The sequence below is a fragment of the Dromiciops gliroides genome, chromosome 2, assembly GCF_019393635.1.
Source record: "Dromiciops gliroides isolate mDroGli1 chromosome 2, mDroGli1.pri, whole genome shotgun sequence".
In the NCBI taxonomy this organism is placed as follows: Eukaryota; Metazoa; Chordata; class Mammalia; order Microbiotheria; family Microbiotheriidae; genus Dromiciops; species Dromiciops gliroides.
Genome location: NC_057862.1, coordinates 457,537,198 through 457,550,108, shown reverse-complemented (window position 1 = coordinate 457,550,108; position 12,911 = coordinate 457,537,198). Strand labels below are relative to the sequence as shown.

General features: G+C 43.0%; 1 protein-coding gene across 1 annotated transcript in view; it reads right to left on the bottom strand.

Annotated features, from left to right (window-relative positions):
* The window catches only part of NFATC2 (nuclear factor of activated T cells 2), a 172,596-nt gene extending 168,294 nt beyond the window's left edge, over positions 1-4,302 (bottom strand). The window contains exon 1 of the mRNA XM_043985401.1: positions 4,139-4,302. Coding sequence (XP_043841336.1) covers positions 4,139-4,268 — 130 coding nt within the window. The 5' untranslated portion in view covers positions 4,269-4,302. The remainder of the gene's footprint in view (positions 1-4,138) is intronic.
* Between the last annotated feature and the right edge of the window lie 8,609 nt (positions 4,303-12,911).

Below are 12,911 nucleotides of genomic sequence, written 5' to 3'. Positions count from 1 at the left end.
TCTTTCAGAATGTTTAAAACGATTCTTCCATCTAGTTGATCTTCCATTTCAAATGGGACCATGCCTAGAATACCTGAGAGTGGTAACATGCCATAGTGATACATTGTAAAGCACTGCACATAGAATCAAGAAACACTTCTCAGACATTGATTAGTTGGGTGACAATGGGTATGATGCTCTAAGTCTCACTTTCCCTATCTGTAAAATTAGAATAATAACAGAACCTGCTTCCCAGGGCTTTGCAAACCTTTAATGCAATATATGTCAGCAGTTATTGCCATTGCTCTAAACACTGTGCTTTTACCATAGAAGATGTTTAATAACCCTTTGCTGGATTGAATTGAATCCTATACAGAGCAGAAGCTGGACTTCTAGGGAAGTCCACAAGCCTCCTCAATCAAGAAAAACTTTGGTGCATTTAACATAAAAAGTCATCATGGCATAATGAATAAAGAAATGGATTCAAGTCCTGCTTCTGACACAAACTGGCTGTGTGAATCTGGGAAAGTCATTTACCTTCTGTAATTTGAACAACTCTTCAAAACTCTATAAATTTCAGGGAAGACACCAATCTGGACTGGTAAAGGGAATTCCCTTTACTAGTAAAAGCACAGATCAAGTCCCAAAAATAATAATAACTAACATTTATATAGTTTTTTTAAGTTTACAAAATGTTTTAAATATGTGACTTCATTTGATCCTCACAACGACCCTGTGAAATAAGAGATTATCTCTATTTTACCAATAAGGAAACTGAGGCAGAGGGAAGGCATATAGCTAGCATCTGAGGCATGATTTGAAATCAGGTTTTCATGGTGGGTACCTGTCTATCCCTGTCCCTTTCCCATTTAACATAAAACATTCCTACTGCAACTAAGATGACTCAATTTCTGCAGTGTGCACATACCCAGAGTTATGAGTAAAGCTCTAAGTATTTCTTATAAACAACATCATGGTTTGAGAGGAAGCCCAAAAGCAAGGAGAAGCAACAACCACATGGAATTAGAGGGCCTGAGAAGCTGAGGTGGCCACAGCCCTTCCGGAGAACCAACATGTGTAACTGGATGAACGCTGGCATTATTGGGGAAGCTGGACATCTGGAGAAATTTACTCCAGACTCTTTCCATTCTGGGAGTCAGGGTCTCATAGTATTTGAACACAGGTACCTGTATTCTCAGGCACTTATATCCAAATCTGTGCTAAAGTGTATATGTGTACATGTCATCTCCACCCTACTAACTTTCACTTCTCTCTGTGTGTCCCCAGTACCTAACACAGGAAACAATAAACATTTGCTGGATTAATTAATTTCAGGACCCTCCCTCAAATATGCTTTAGAAACCAATAGAACCAGATGCTAAAATTGTCACTCCATTTGCAAAGGAAAAGTGTTGATAAAACATCTTCCATCAAGACCTGCTCTGAAATGATTGCACATACAATCTACCCAATGCATACTAAAGAGCCCCACTGATTGCAGATCTGGGAGGGGAGGGGGGTAAATAGTTCTCTACATAACATACTTTAATCTTGGTAAACGGAAAGACCACTGATGTTGGCTTGGACTGTTTGCAGACTCTCAATGGTATCTTTTCAAAGCAAAGAATGCTCTCCAGATTGCAACTCTAGAATGTTGTTTTCCTTCACATGCTAATTATTTCCATCTTTGGCTAAAACAAAATTAATACTAATTACCATTTCCACATATTCAACTGATGGCAAACAGGAGACCGGAACTCTGAGAAAGTCAGATACCTCTCAGAGTAGAATGGATGTTGATAATGGAAAGAGTAAACTTTCTAGAGTCAAACATCAACAAAACTGGACCTCAGATTCTCCACTTGCAAAGTGAAGGCGGGGACTAGGCCAGTGGTTGTCAGACTTCTTGATCTCAGGTCCCTTTTACACTCTGAAAAAAAAATCATTTGGGACCCCTCCCCAAAAGTTTTGCTTTATGGGTGTTAGACCTATAGCTATTTACTACAAAATGTTTTAATATTATTATGAAAATAGTTTTGACCTGTCAGATTCCCAGAAAGGGTCTCAGGGACACCAGGAGGTTTCCAGACAACACTTTGGGAATTGTTGGACAAGATGATCTCTCAGGCCTCTTTCAACTTTGCAATTCTATATTCTAAAGTTGCTTCCAGCTTTAAGTTCTAAGTATTTTATTAAGCACCTGCTCTGTGTTAGGTATCACAGGGGATAAGGAGACAGAAGACAGCCTCTGCTCTTAAGAAGCTCTGTAGCCAGTCTGATTGAGCGCTAACTCTACCCACCAGAAGAAAAACAAACAGAAGTATGTGTGAAAGACTTGTTCCCCTACTGAAAGGATTTCCACGGGGATCATTACACACCGCCAGAAAGCATGCTTCAAAAACCTGTCACAGTCTGAAGCTGGTCAGTGTTGTCAAACATAGTAAGCCTCCTCTTCTCAGAGGACTTGTAAATCAGCTCTTGTCAGGGGAACCTGTTCACTAACAAAACCCAAAGAGGATGCCTCCCCCTCGCTCTGCTGAACACTCTCATGATTGTACAGTGTGACCAATCTGAGCTAACTTAGCACCTAGCAAAGAGTGGGAAAGTCCCCCTGGCTCTAATTACACACACCCACTGCAGGGACAGACCAATTACCGATCCTGAGGGAGGACAAATTGCTTTTTTGAAAGCCTTAACACAAGGCTGGCCTCCATCATCAAGGGAGGAAGAATGCCACTGCACAAACCATTTAAGAAGTTAGCTCATCACTCTCCACTCACTGATCTGAATGATACAAGCAGCCACAGAGCACTGGGAGGAAATGGGCTGGCCTCAAAACAACTAAGGAAAACCACCTTTAGAGCTGCCATCACATTGAACCTCTTCCTTGGGCTCTACAGAAGCATAAACAACCACGGACCTAAGTCATAACTGGCCACTCTCTACCAGGTTTAGATGATTAGCAGAGAATTTGAATGGTATCCATTAAACTCAGTTGAGACTCCTCCCTCTCGATCTGCTCTTCTCAGTCGCCTATTCCCTTCCTACTATGTCCAGTACTACCTACTAGCCTTTCTAACCATTTTGTATCATATTATGCTCAAAACTTTTTCAACCAACATTTGAATCATAGCATTTTAGAGCTGGAAAGTACTGTAGAGATGATGGGACTTAGAGAACGGTGTTCAGATCCCACCACCGATACCTTCTGTGTGACCGCAGGTTAAACTTCCCTGTGTCTCAATTTTCTCGTGTTTAAAAAGAGATAATAATACCTGTGGCATAAACTTGACAGTTTTGTTGGAAGTCTCAAATAAGATTGCAAAGAATTTTATACATTTTCAAGTGTTATATAAATGCTCATTGTTATCATCAAATTTGAGCAAGGAAGGAACCTTAGAAATTTAGTGCAACTGGGGCAGCTAGGTGGCGCAGTGGATAGAGCACTAGCCCTGGAGTCAGTAGTACCTGAGTTCAGATCCGACCTCAGACACTTAACACTTACTAGCTGTGTGACCCTGGGCAAGTCACTTAACCTCAATTGCCTCACTAAAAAAAAAGAAAGAAAGAAATCTAGTGCAACACCCTTATTTTTCAAAGGAAACTGAGAGAAGTGCTTTGCAGAAAGACTCCAATAATAGCAATAAAGAGCAGGGGCAGAATTTGAACCCACTACCTCCACCACCAATTTCAGCCAGTGTTGCCGCCACACCACACCGCTTCAGGTATCGATGGTCAATCATCGCCTCCATGGAAGGTGCTACTTCACATTTACCTAGCCCGGCAAGAGGGCACCACCGGCCTCTTACATTAGGGGTCTTCCACAAGGGAGAGAGAGCTATGGGTCCCCCCCCCCCCCCCCGCCCCGGCACAAGCCTGTCGTCCTCTAAGGGTTAACGAGAGACTGAGAGGCTGAGTCCCCGCCTTGCCGCCTCCTCCTCACCTTGGTGCGGGAAGGAGAAACAGCCATGGTCCCCGGGTCCCAGGGTCCCCGGGTCCCCGGAGAGCGGCTGCAGCCCAGGGAAAGGGGCCGAGTACAACAAGCGTGCCCCAGCCCCCTCCCCTGGCTGCGGGCCCAGAGCGGAGCCCCGCCTGCTGCCTGCCCCAGTCTGTCAGCCCAGCCCAGCCCGGCCCCGCGCCGCACGGGGCCGCCACCCACCTTCCACAGGGTTCATATACTCATAATCGAATAGGATGGAGAAGTCAAACTCGACCTGGGGGCTCTCCACGGGCTCAGGGCCCGGGTCCCCCCTCTGCTCCAAATCCCGATCCTTCTCTGTGCCACTCATCTTCTGGGGCCGGAGAGGAGAGGTCCCGCCAAGCCTCGGGGGTGGGGGCAGACGAAAGTGGCAGAAGGGCTGGAAAGGGGGTGCAAGAAAATAAGTCCCCCCGGGAACTTGGGGACTTCGCCCCTGTTGTGCTAGTGACCCTACACCCAGTCCGCTCGAGGCGCCGTGAGGCTAGGGGTGAGCAAGCTGAAGGGAGCCCCCGTGAGCCCCTGGCAGGGAGGGCGCTGTGGCCGGCCGGGGTCACCTTCCTGAACACTTGCTCAGCTGGCTGGAGGTCTGGGGTCCCGGCGACACAAATGCAGGCGAGCTCTGGGGCGCGGGGGTCCTGGCTGGCGGGGTTAGGGATTCCAGTGGCGGCGTGTCCTGACTCCTGGAGCAGCGCTGTGACAAGCCCAGGGTGCCGGCTGAACAGTAGCAGCTACGGCAGCTTCCTGCTCCGTGCAGCACCTGCTGCAACAGCCCCGGGGCGGGGACAGGACAGCCCCACAAGCCGAAGGCGGGGCCCGTCTGCCCGCGACCCAAGGGTTCGAGTACCCGGTCAGGGCCTGGGTGTCTGGCCTTCCCGGGCCAGACCTCCTCCTCTAAGTATCTAATCGTCTTGCTCTAGCGATTTCCTATGGTTTTACTTAATCGGCAAACACGGGATCACAAGATCTTACAGCTAGAAGGGAACTTTGAGGTCATCTCACCAAGGCCCTCATTTGACAGAAGAATAAACTGGAGCCCAGAGAGCTTAAGTGACTGGCCAAAGCTACACAAGTAGAACTGAACTCAGGGACCAGTCGTTCAATGACTTTGCCCATTTTCTCTACTCCCCCCATGACTATGTCCCCCACTCCATCCCCACTAGTAAACACTTGTAGAATTCTAGAATCTCAGAACTGACAAGATTGCACTAGATGATCTCAAGGAAGGAAGGAAGGAAGGAAGGAAGGAAGGAAGGAAGGAAGGAAGGAAGGAAGGAAGGAAGGAAGGAAGGAAGGAAGGAAGGAAGGAAGGAAGGAAGGAAGGAAGGAAGGAAGGAAAGAAGGAAGGAAGGAAAAAAGAAAAATGGAAGGAAAGAAAAAGAAAGAAGAAAGGGTAGGAAGGAAGGGAGGGAGGAAAGAAAGAAAGAATGAAAGAAAGGAAGGAAGGAAAGAAGGAAGGAAAGAAGGAAGGAAGGAAGGAAGGAAGGAAGGAAGGAAGGAAGGAAGGAAGGAAGGAAGGAAGGAAGGAAGGAAGGAAGGAAGGAAGGAAGGAAGGAAGGAAGGAAAAGAAAAGAAAAGAAAGAAATTCAATGTAATCTCAAACTGCCGAATTAAAAGAGGCAGTGTCCAGAACTCAGGGATTAATTCTATGGAAGTCTACCCTATTGTAGTCAGTTCTGACCATCTCATTTTAGAAAGATTATTGACAAGCTGCAGGGCATTGAGAAAAGAGTAATGGAGACATGGAAAAAAAATTCAAACTTATGTTACGAAGATTAGTTAAAGGAAATGAGGCTGTTTAATCTGGAGTTTAAAAGATTGATGGGGGGGGGGGGCAGCAGCAAATGTGTTAACTTCCTTCCAGTAGTTGAAGAGCTATCTCTTTGAAACGGCATTGAACTGGTTATGTTTTGCCCTCAAGCAGTAATAGGTTCAATGGGTGGAAGAAAGAGAGGGCAGGTTTACTGAGCTCTGGGTAAGGAAAAGCCATCCAACAATTACAATGATCTGAGAGTGAGCTTCCTCAAGAAGTCTTGGCTCACACACACACACACACACACACACACACACACACACACACACACACACACTTTAGAGGTCCTCAAGAGAAGACTGGATGACCACTTTGGGTAAATGGTGTAGAAGAGATTCATGAATGAGTTGGATTAGATGGCCTTTGAGGTCTCTGCCAACTCTGAGTCTACAATTTCAAGGCTCAGCTCTGACTTCTTGTGAGTTCTTACTTAGTCTGTCCAGTGTCTGTCTGATGCAAGATTGTAGGATCACAGAGCTAGAGCTAAAAGAGACCTCAGAAGCCATTTAGTACATCCCCCTCATTTTACAGATGAGCAAACTGAAGTTTAGGGAAGGTAAATGACCTTAACAGTATCAGAGATGGAATTTGAATCCAGGTTCCTCTGACCCTAGAGCCAGTATCATTGTACTGTACTTGGATCCCTGAAGAAATACCTTCTACTTTATCCCTGATGAGTGGTTCCCCCTGCCTTTGTTTAAATACTCTTCTTCTTGCTAAATTGATTTACCAAAGGGCTAAGAATGTCTCTGGCGTTCCTCCTGTTTTGTTGCAAAGTGAGGAAATGCTTATATCCCTTTTTCTAGAATCCTAAAGAAGGCAGGATCACCTCAGTTCCATTTGGGGATTACAAAGTGGCAGAAGACTAAGGAGTGGTTAGCCACCAACTTTCCAGACACAATATATTCATTAATAATAATAATAATATTTATATTTATATATGCTTACTACGTGCCAGGCACTGGGCTAAGTACTTTACAATTACTATCTCGTTTGATCCTCATAACAACCCTGGGAGGAAGGTGCTATTATTTTTATTTTACAGATGATGAAACTGAGGCAGTGGTCAAATGACTTGCTCAAGGTCACAGAGCTAGCAAGTGTCTGAGCCTGGATTTAAACTCAGATCTTCCTGACTCAAGGCTCAATACTCTGTGCCAACTAACTACTCTCAACCCCCAATATTTTCCCTTGTCTTTGCAATGATGACAAAGATTGTAAGGAGGGATCTTGGGAAATCTGGGGCAGGACTAGTACTGGTCAAGTGAAGAATTTGTGAAGAATCTTTCTCCATTAAATCCTACTTTTGATACTTCATCATGGTGTGAAGGTGACCCTGGGAGTAAGTGGTACTGTGACCTGCCTGTGGTCACAGAAGCAGTTCATGTCAGAGAGAAAGGACTTGAATTCAAGTCTTACTGATTCAAAGGCTGGTCCTCTATCCCACTGACTTTCTTAAAAGCCATTCATGAGATAAATATTTAGAAAGCTATGGGGTCTGTTGGCTTCCAGTTTAGTATTAGTCAACATTGTGATGTGGCAGCCACAAATGCAATTCTAATTTTGGACTGTATTGTCCAGAACAAGGAAGATAGAGATGAAAGTCCTGCTGTAGTCAGCCCTGGTCAGGCCACATCTGGAGAATTGTATTCAGTTCTGGGAGACAAATTTTAAGAGGAACATTGGTACACTGGGGTCCAGAAGACAGTAATTAAGATGGTGAAATTACTCAAAATTATCATACAAGGATCATTTGAAAAATCAGTTATTTATCCTAGAGAAAACTTGTGGGACTGACTCACAGTCATCAGATGTCCTAAGGAAGAAGGATTAGAATTGTTCCCCTTGGCCCTGAAAAGTAGAACTAGGATCCGTAGTGGAACTCAGAGAGAGGCAGATTTCAGCTCAATGTAAGGGAGAACTTCTTTAGGCTTGGTGCTAATAATCGAGCAGTATGCTTCAGCAGTTCATTGACATATTCAAAGAGATGATATCTGAGGTGTTGAAGGGTATAATCCGATGTGGGACAAGATGGGGGAACGAGAAGCAAAACTAATAAGGAAGATAGAATCAGCAAAAGAGTGGGTTGCCAAAGCCAATATATTCATTCATTAAGATTCCTCCCAATTCTAAAATCCTTAGATGCTCTGTTGTTTTCCATGATGGAGATAAATTAGGCTTACCCAAGTAAAATAACCTTAACCTGTCTCTAGCGTAGTATGTAACAAGTGTTGGTGACACTGTCCAACCATACAGAGAATGAAAGACAAGACACAGACCAAAGATTCCATCTCCAGTAACATATGCCCCAGATATGTGCTAAAAGTGTTCAGGTCACCTAAAACCCCTCTCAGTATCTAAATCAGTGTTTGTCAAACTTTTATTGCTCCCAACACTGAATGAGGAATCTGGCCACATTGAAAGTTTAGTTTGGCAACACCAGAAGAGAGTACAGAGATTTATGCATGCAGTTTCCCTTCAACAAGAATAATTCTTTTTGCTGATTTCTTGTCAAGTTCAAGATCTGATTTTTTTTTCAGGTTAGTATATACATGTAATAGGCAAGTTTTATTTATCTTGAGAATATTAGACTTACCACACTAAATATTCTGGGTAACTAAAAGCGATACTGAAAATTATTTAGGGGGCAGCTAGGTGGCTTAGTTCAAATCTGACCTCAGACACTTGACACTTACTAGCTGTGTGACCCTGGGCAAGTCACTTAACCCCCATTTCCCTGCAAAAAAATAAATAAATAAAAGATATCCATCTCTTCAAGGAGCTTCCACTCTACCAAGGAGATTAGGTTAAGAAACATACACAAACTAGCATAAGAGTTTACAAGATGATGCATTGCATTGAGAGGTCAAAAAAGAGTAATCTGAGAGATTCAAATTCACTTCTAGTTGAGGGGTCCCAGGAATGTAGTACCTGATCTGGGCCTGGAAGAAGGGGGAAGATGTCAATAGCCATGGGGATTCTCAAAATCATGGGAGTGGAAAAGGGCAGGATGAATTTGGGGAGCAATGAATAATCTCTTTTGGCAGCAATACATATGTTAAGGAAAGTAGTATGAAATAAAGATGGAAAGGTGGGTTGGAACCAGAATATTAAAAGTCAGAAATGCCAGGCTGAAGAGTTTAAAGTTTGTTTTGTAGGCAAAAGAGAGCCACTAAAAGTTTTTAAGTATAGGAGTGGTATGGTCTGACTTGTGCATTAGGAAGATTATTTTGTCAGCTACATAAAAGATGCTTTGGAGATGGGAAAAACTAGTGGTTGTAATCTGTGCAATAGGTGATAAGAATTTGAATTAAGATTGCAGCAGGGGCAGCTAGGTGGCACAGTGGATAGAGCACCGGCCCTGGGGTCAGGAGGACCTGAGTTCAAATCCGGCCTCAGACATTTGTCACTTACTGTGTGACCCTGGGTAAGTCCCTTAACCCTCATTGCCCCACCAAAAAAAAGAGAGAAAAGAGAAGCTCTAAAGGAGAGGTTCTTAACCTTTTTGTGTTTAGACCCTTTCATTAATCTGGTAAAGCCTATGGACCCTTCTCAAAATAATAGTTTTAAATGTATAAAATACATGGTATTATGAAGGAAATCAAAAGTTAGTGGAGGGCGTAGCTAGGTGGCACAGTGGATAGAGCACTGGCCCTGGAGTCAGGAGTACCTGAGTTCAAATCCAGCCTCAGACACTTGATACTTACTAGCTGTGGGACCCTGGGCAAGTCACTAACCCCAATTGCCTCAATAAAAAAATTAAAAATTAAAAAAAAAGGTTAATGGAAGTAAGGATGTATTTTTTTTTCTCTTCCAATATCACAGACCATCTGAAATCTGTCCATTAACCTCTTGTGCATCTATGGATCCAAGGTTAGGAACCCCTGCTCTAAAGCATCTTAAACAATAATAACTATCTAAAAGAAAGACCATGAGTGATGCTACATGAGCCAGTGGATAAAGCACTAGACCCTCTATCCTGAGCACTCTGTTATAAATCCTATCCAAGACTCCATTAAAAAAAAAAATAACTGGCCAGCTAAAAGAAGTACTTGATAAACTGCTGTCCCTCCAGATCCAAGCACCATAGCATGCATTTTGGCATCATCCAACCCTACTGTTAGGAGTAACTAGGAGAAAGGAAGGTCATGGGCTTAATTCACAAACCAAATTACCTCCTCACTTGCAAAGTTGGCCCCTCTCAATAAGATGAGAGGTCACTGGCAGGGCACTTTGAGGAAGCGGACACTGCCCCACTGTTAGGTCTTCACTCCTGCCTGTATAAGCTAGCTTCTGACTGCAAAGAGGGAGAGAGTTCTGGCTTCAGCCTTCACTCCTATGAGCAAAATCTGTTTATCTTGAATTGGAAAACATTTCTTTCGAAGTAGCCTGAACCTTTCCTCAAGGTGTCCTAGGGAAATGATGTCATTCCTTCACAAGTTCAGAGGTCACGGGATTATAGACAAAGCTTAGTGATTGGTCATTTGGGACTAATCTTCTTTATTAATATTGGTATTCAATGGCAGACAGCTATACAGATGGGGCCTATGAGAGCATCATAGACCCCTATAGAAGAAGCCAAGAGTCCCAACCTCAGCCTCATATTGTATACCCTAAGTAACCAAGCTAATCAGCAGAATTTCTACAAATGAGAGTAATTATTAACCATCAATAATTACATTGAAATCCCTAATATAAAACTTAAGTCCAGAAAACCCACACTACAAGAAATCCCCCCCAGCCATAAAGCAGGAGACAGAACTGTGTCTAAGCCAGAAATTTGAGTTATATATTAGTCATGTTCCAGAAACTTCATCTCCCCATAGTTTAGGTACACCCTGGCATTCATTAACACTCCAGATGTTTATGTCAACTTCTATAGTCAGGGAGATTTACTTGCTAAAGGACATATGCACACTATGTGTTTGTGTTTTCATATGTATGTGCCAGTATGTATAAAGCTATTTTCATGAGATGTGGCTAGCCTAAGAGAGAGAGTCAAGGATTTTAGGATGTGGATTTCTTTCAGATCACCATTTTCCCACTGAATCATTCATAGGTACCTGTCTAACCATATCCCCTGAAGTGTTACACCCCTAAAGCTACTTGTGTTCTAAACAGGTACCACAGCTGGAGAAATCCATTTACATTATTAGCCTACTAAAGGGGCATGTCTAATCCTGATCCGGGAACAATATGAGAGTTCAAATTATCGTTAAAGAGCTGAGATGGCTTATTTGTTTATAATCTGTCAAGCCCTTATACTTCACCCCACTCCTGTTCTCCCATTCTCTTCTGGACTACTATTGTTTTTTGATAGGCCCTATGGAATCACTATTTGAGGTTAGGAACTATCCACCATGGATAACTGTCTCTTCTTCCTTGACTTATTTCCGGTCCCCCTCCTTCTAACTCCTTCTTTAACTTTAACCAAATCCTTCTTAAAGATGTCATCACCCATTCTCCCCAACTCAATAGATGCCTTTCCTAGATTATCAAATCACCTCTCTTCACTCGTTATTATTCAAATTCCGTGCCATTTGTCTATATCATCCTCTCTGCAAACCATCAGTGTTATAAGGTACCACCCTCCAGAACCCACTTCCACCTTACTATATATCAGCACCCAGCTTATGCTTCTACTCTCTTCCATCTTCCTCGAAGACTTTCATGTCATTCATGAAAACAAGACATCAGAGTACTTGGACTCACAGTTCCTCATTCTCATTGATCTCATATAAATGTATCTCCACTCCACAGAAGCATGAACTCACCCTCACATCATCCAAGAACTCATTACAAATCACAGCTTCCCCTTTAAGATCTGTAACTCAGTGCTTCTCTTCTCTGACCACACTCTCCTTACCTGCCATTGGCCTCACTCCATTGCCAAACATGTTCTCTGTCCTCACCTGAACCTTTCAAAGCCCAACCAATCCCACCAGTTTCAATCAGTCCATGAGCTTCTTCTTGGCTACTTAGGATTTCCTCACACTCTAGACTCAGCAGTTAATTGTTTCATCGTTACCCGCTCTAGCACCTTGGGTTCCCTCAAACTGTTGAGCCTCCTCTTAATACTCCATATCAATGGTCAAAGCTGTATCATCACTACCTCCCACCTTCTCTGATCCCACAACCCTCAGACACTGGGCATGATGGAAGAAAGATGGGAAACCACTAAGACTTGATCTATTGCAGATTCATGATATCTAACTTCAAAAGCTGGCCCTTGTTATTTATCACACGCTAATCCTTTCATTTACCTTTCCTTTAGAAGCAGAAAAAAATGCAATACAATGGGCGTCCATGGTGATAATTGCAAAGCATGATTTATTGTTATATTTTAGTATGCACCCTGCTTTCAACAAGGCCAATCTGCTCTCTTCCATAGAATTCAGTCCATCATAGAATTCAGACCATCAGTTTTCTCTCAGTGATTTTAGATTTCTCTGAGTCATGCAATGCCACAGTTGTGTTTGTTTGGTTGGTTTTCTTTTGAAGAATCTAAATTGCAGATAGTTGTAATAAAAGGACAATGGAGAAAACCATGGTGGATAAAAATAGACAGCAACATGTTACCAATAATAACTTGAGTGCAAGAAATAGCCAAAGGGAATCATCATAGTCTTATTAGAAAAGGAAATGGATTTGCCACAGAAGGAATAAACAGCAATAAATAATAATAATGATAATGATAGCAATGGCTAGCCAGCCTTGCATAGCACTTTAAGGTTTGCCAAGTGCCTTACATATATATTAGCTCATTTGAGTCTGACAACTACCTGGGAGATAGATGCTATTATTATCCCCATTTTTTATAGTTGAGGAAACTGAAGCTAAGGGAAGTTAAATGACGTGCCCAGAGTCACCCAACTAGTAAGTGACTAAGACTAATAGAGGGACAGCCCAAGCATTTACTGGAATACATGAACTATTTTTTAGCCTAGGAGAAAACTTCTGGTACATTAAGTAGATTCTACACGCAGAATTTATAAAAGGACATTGTTGAGAATTCCACAGTATGAGATGTGAAGGGGTCTGAGATGTATACTGATGGTCTATACACCAGTACAGAGAAGCTCTCAGATCTATCAAAGATATGTATGTATCTGTTACATCTCCATACTGGATTGTCAGGTCCTT